The following is a 5,254-nucleotide window of genomic DNA, read 5'->3' as shown; positions in this document are numbered from 1 at the left end:
ACGCCATTGCGGGCCCTCCCCGCACCCCCTCAGCCTTTGCTCCCCTCCTCCCCGGGCCTTCACTGAACCCCTGCGTCCCCTCTCCTCACCTCCCCCCGTTTCTGGGCGCTTCCTCGAGTCCCTCACCGAGCTGTGCTGCCAGCTTCCCCCTTTCCAGGCGGTGCCCATCCATCTCGGCCCCTCTCAGGCTGCTCCCCCTCCTCTGCCTGTGCAGAGCCGGGTTATGCTGCTGGGAGCTGGAGGGATTTGCTTTCCTTGGTCCCTGTGGTACTCAGAGAATGATTTCTAGCACAATTCCCGTGTTCCTGCTCGCCGGCATGCAGGGGTTTCTTTTAGCAGTCGGGCACTCCGAGCTGGTGGGTGAATTCCAGGATCTCCTCATGTGTCTCCAGGGGAGCCGTCAGGATGTGATGCTCTCTGGGTGATACTCTCTGCCTCTATTTTTCCTGCTGTATCACTGAGGGTGACAGGAGAGGTGTGGAGACCTGTTTGGCTCAGTCCTGAGCACCCAGGAGAACGGCTGACCAGAGGGCCTGGGGACACTTCTGAGGTCTGATAAACCTTAGGCATTTTTGGTGAGAAAAATCAGCCTTCTAGCAGTTTAAGAAGTGTTTGAGCAAAACCATAGTTGCCGTAACAGTTCTTTGTATGTCTCTTGCCTTCTCTTTTGATGAGGCTGAAATTTACTACAGATACTGCTGCTTTTTTCCAGGCAGCTTCCCAGGAAGCAGCAAGAGTCAGTCCATATGTCTGCGACACCCAAGAGAGCACTTGTTTTAACTCTGTTTGGTTATTTATGCCTGGTTTTAAAGGCCTCAACTTCCTTCTCCTCTACACCAGCATAGAAATTAAAGCTATTAATTAATCCTGTAGGCTCACTCTCCTTCTGCTCAAGCATGTCATCGTAGGGGGTTAAAACAAATGCATTGCTGCCTCTGCTTTCCTGACGTGCTGGTGTGCTCAGTTCACAGGTTAGTTACCTACATCTTTGTCTACGAAGACCTGATATCCTTGACCTGCGGTGCCATTATCATCTGGTATTTTGCCGGCAGCTTTGAGAAGAACGTTGGCACTGTGAAGCACTGCTTCCTCACTGTCGCCTTTGCCATCCTCTCCGCTCTCCTGTTCCTCTTGCTCGAGACCATTGTCTCGAGGGTGTCAGAGGTGGAAGATGCCAAAGGCTTCATGCCTGTAGCTTTTGCTACGTTGGGTGTGTCCACCACCCGCTCACGGATGAAGAGGACTCTGGTTTTTGGGGTCAGAGTTCCAGTGGTGCTGGTGCCATGGTTTATGCTCTGTGTAGCATGGTTTATTCCCCACTCTTCTCTCCTGAGTAACCTGTGTGGGCTCCTGGCTGGGGAAGCCTGTATCCTTTCCACGTGTGGAGCCCCGAACGAGAGCGGGATCTGGGAAGCAGGAGGGGGAGGACATGCTGTGGTTCCCATTGCCGAGATGCACTGGCTTTATGGTGGTTCTTGGGCTCTGGCATTGCGTTAAACTCTCACTGGATTTGCTGGTCCTCATCACACCCAGTTCTGCTTTTGTTTTTCACCTCGTGCCTCTGCTTCCCCTGTGGCTTTAGTCAGAGAACATGGACCTGAGAAGGGCGATGGTCTGTGAAGACGGTGCTGGGTAGAACTGGGAGAATTCTCCAGTTTGTAGCCAGAGGGGGGATTGAGTGTGTCTGTGTTAGAAATGAGTGCGTTTTGTCTGCAGTCCTCCCTAACATGTTGCTGACTTCAGATGGCCTTGGCTACTGTTCCTGCTTGGATTTTCCAGAGTCGGTGGGCTCTAAGCTGGACCGGGTGTTCCCTTTCAGCCTGCTGAGGAGAATACCAGGGCTGCAGTACATCCCGGGGTCCCTAGCAGAGAGAAGAGCCTTCGAAAACAGCAAGTAAGTACAGGGGTTCCTGTGAAAGGTTTTATGATACAGGGAAATTTGGAGGTGTAAGTGGAGGCATTAAATTGTCTTTAGAAGCTGTATTGTGCTCATTGTGTTCTGTCCTGGGTGTTAAGGAGAACATGCTGACCCGTTGATGTGACACTGTGTCGTGACTGACACGTTATCCACATTAACTCAGCCGGGTCTTTCAGGGAAAGCTGAATTGGGGTGAAAGACAAGGGCAGTGTGTACACACGTGAAGGTATTGCGGCTCGGCTGACATGAAAGTTTGGTTGTGTGGTTCTGCCCTGACATTGAGACTGCATTTCTTCTTGGCTGTATGACTCCCTGGGGTGTGATCTTTATCTTTCGTTGCCCCACCTCTCCTCCCAGGAATGCTGTGAAGTGAGTTGTGTTCAAATCTGTGCAGGAGCTGAACGTTAGACATTAAAGGTGTCACTTACGAAGTTCAATGTAGATCTTTTAATGCGTGTTTTCAGCCTCAAGGTGAGATTGCTTTACCGAAAAGAGACCTTGGGCCCTGTGTCTGGTGTTCAGGAATGGTTTTACGTTTGTGTATGTCACAACCCATGAGAACTCCCTTGTACTCTAATCAGCTTGGGAATGTAGGTCAAATTTTTCCCTGTTCTAAGATGTCATTTCAGTTTCACAGGGCAAGGACAGTTTTCTGTTAAAGGTTAAATTTTACGTATTGCTCAAGCCATTAGCTCACTGTAAAGCATTCTCTGATCTGGAAGCATTCCCAAGTGTTTGCATCTACCCTTGCTCATGGGGAGACCACAAACAAACCCTTGCCTGCAGCAGGAGCGTACCCCAGATCCATCGGGGCACTCAAACCAGACACATCCAGCAGCGTTTGTGTTTTTACTCTCTCCCCTCTGTGCAAGAGCTGCTTTTGGGAGGAGGGCTCCTCTCGCTGCACGCTGAGCCTGTGTCTGCATCAGTCTAATGCTTCTGCTAAGAACTGTCGCGCACAGCATCGCAGCTCTGTCTAAACCTGCTTTCTTTAGGTGAGATGACATAAACAGAGTGTTCTGGCTCAAAGGTATTTACATAAACATTTGACTATCAAGCAGGGTGTGGGAAGGTGTTTCTAGGATCTTTCCATTTCTCCTGCTAAAATTGCTCGGTGTCTTAGACAGAAGTTCTGTATGTGCTTCTGGGGCTTAATTTTTATTATTTTGATTCTTATTCCCAAGTAAGAGCTCTTGATGGTTTGGGGTTTTTTTACATTTTCATAGAACTTCAGACATCAATTTGCCACCAGACAGGAGACATTTCTAGGAGGTCCAGGCTTTAGCATCACGTTTGTGTCCACAAACAAAAAAACCCCCCCAAAAATCCCAAACCACCCTTGCTGGGAATTTGGCAGTCATGGTCTTCATGAATATTGTCTTGATTCTCAGCTCTCATCGTAGTGCTGTGCGTGGGCTGAGCAGAACTCCTGAAGTCCCCGAGGCTTTGGCTCCGAGGCAGATTGCTTCTCTCTCACTACGTTTTGGTGGGATGAGTCATGCCTTCTGTTGGCAAAGGCTGTTTCTAGACCTTGCTTCTGAATGATTAATTTTACTTGTAACTCTTTCCTCCTTCCCTTTTCGTTCTCTTACTCACACCAAAGGCCTTGATGGTTTCTTGAGAAATAACACTTGGCAGCTGCGGCTTCTCCTGATTAGTAACTTAGCAGGTGCGTTGTTCAGTGGAGGGCAGGGAGGATGCGTACGGACATCTTAAAGCCCATTCCAGTTTGCCTTGTGTATTCCTCGCACAAAGAGACTCCAGGCCAAGAAGTGTGCTCGCTCAGTGGGTGTGGAATCGGTGTGGCTTGGGAGTGGAAACATCTGTCCTGGGAGGCCACTAAACCTATTTTTACTCAAGTGCTGCTTATAATAAGAGCTTCTCTTGTTGTAGTGAATCTCTGATGGATCGCAGTGACCTTTCTGAGCACTGGTCAGGAGGAAATCTACCCCCAGGGCACTTCCAGCGCTAATTCGGCAATGCCAGTTCTGAACACAGTCTAACCTTCTGTTTTCTTCCTGCCCAGGATTAACCCTGCACCAGGCACCTACCCCACCCAAAGCTACTCCTGCTCCTCGCCTCCAGCTCCTCCTGCTTTCCAGGTGCAGCACCCCGCTGCTCCGAACCAGGGCTTTCAGCACAGCTACGCTCCGGGATATGGCCATGCTCTGGGACACGAGGGGTCTCTGCACAGCCACACTGCAGGACACAGCCTCACTTCTTCCCCCTGCAAAGCCAGAGGTGCCTTCGGAGAGCGTTACGTGCAGGCCCACGCTGGAGCCTCGCCTGGACAGTGCTGCCAGCTGGGCAAGTTCTCTCCCCCGCAGCGTGTGTTCTCAACTGATCCACAGACACCTGCGGGTGTGGGTCCCCTGGCTGGGCTTCAGCAAGCGCCAGGGTATCTAGCAGCCACAGTGCCTCCTGTTTCCGTGGAATTGTCACGAGTCCAGGTGTACTGATCCTCCAGAAAGCAGCATTTCCCCAGGGCTGGTGGCAAACCCAGAGCTCCTTGCCCAGGGAAGTTGCTGGGAGGGAGGGAAGGGGTTGGGATGAGGTATTTGCAAACGTGTCTAAGGCTGAGAAGAGGAATTAAATTTGTAGGAGAGGGAGGTAAAAATAATCAGCTCGTTGAGCTTTGGCATTTGCGTAGCTAAGCTCACAGCAGTGTTCCCAATTGTTGCAATAGCAGGTCATTTCCTTGGAGGGGAGACAGAGAATCAAAGTTCATAGAGCAGGGGGAAAAAAAAATCAATAAACCCCCAGTTCAGCCTGGGGTAGCTGCCCCTGGGGAACACACCGTCCCTGCAGGTTTGTTATTTTGTGCCTCTGGTGTGTTCCCAGTAAAACTGCCACATCTCGGAAGGTCAGGATTGCTTCTGCCCTGGAGGTGGGGTGCACAGTGACTGCGGGAAGCCCCTTGGCTTGCCCCTGCATCCCGGGTGGTCACTGCAGAACAGTGAGATTCCAGGGACAAGGGCTGGGAGCTGAGCCGCTGGTCCTGCCATGCTCGGGGCAGTGGTCCTGCCGCAGGAAGGATGCTCGGGGGAGAGCCCAGCTCCATCCTCTCTGCTCTTCTGCAGCCACCACGGTGTGAGAGAAAAGGAGTTGGGAGTATGTGAGGGAAGCAGAAGTGACTTCACTGTCACACCCACATCACTGCCCCATCCAGGAGCAGCGTGGGGAGGTCTGGCAGGAGACATTGATGCCGGAGGGATAATGGGTCTGTGCATCTTTGCTTTCCTGTCCCTCGTTTGTGGCAAAGCCCGTGTGGGCGGGCAGTTGTCCTGCAGCAGAGGGCAGGTTAGCTGTGCCAGGACCCTGCCAAACGCCACCTCG

The 5,254-nt window shown here is 51.7% G+C and overlaps 1 protein-coding gene across 1 annotated transcript; it reads left to right on the top strand.

Annotated features, from left to right (window-relative positions):
• Positions 1–317: 317 nt before the first annotated feature.
• Positions 318–4,020, top strand: RHBDD2 (rhomboid domain containing 2; the record flags this gene model as incomplete). The annotated part of the gene is made up of 4 exons (XM_010087887.1): positions 318–421; positions 972–1,366; positions 1,744–1,894; positions 3,945–4,020. Coding segments are annotated over exons 1-4 (726 nt in total), but the record flags the coding sequence as incomplete, so codon positions are not given.
• Positions 4,021–5,254: the final 1,234 nt, after the last annotated feature.

The sequence above is a fragment of the Pterocles gutturalis genome, unplaced genomic scaffold (genome assembly GCF_000699245.1).
Source record: "Pterocles gutturalis isolate BGI_N339 unplaced genomic scaffold, ASM69924v1 scaffold38171, whole genome shotgun sequence".
In the NCBI taxonomy this organism is placed as follows: Eukaryota; Metazoa; Chordata; class Aves; order Pterocliformes; family Pteroclidae; genus Pterocles; species Pterocles gutturalis.
The sequence above is the reverse complement of the archived record's forward strand: the minus strand, read 5'-3'. Positions and strand labels throughout refer to the sequence as shown.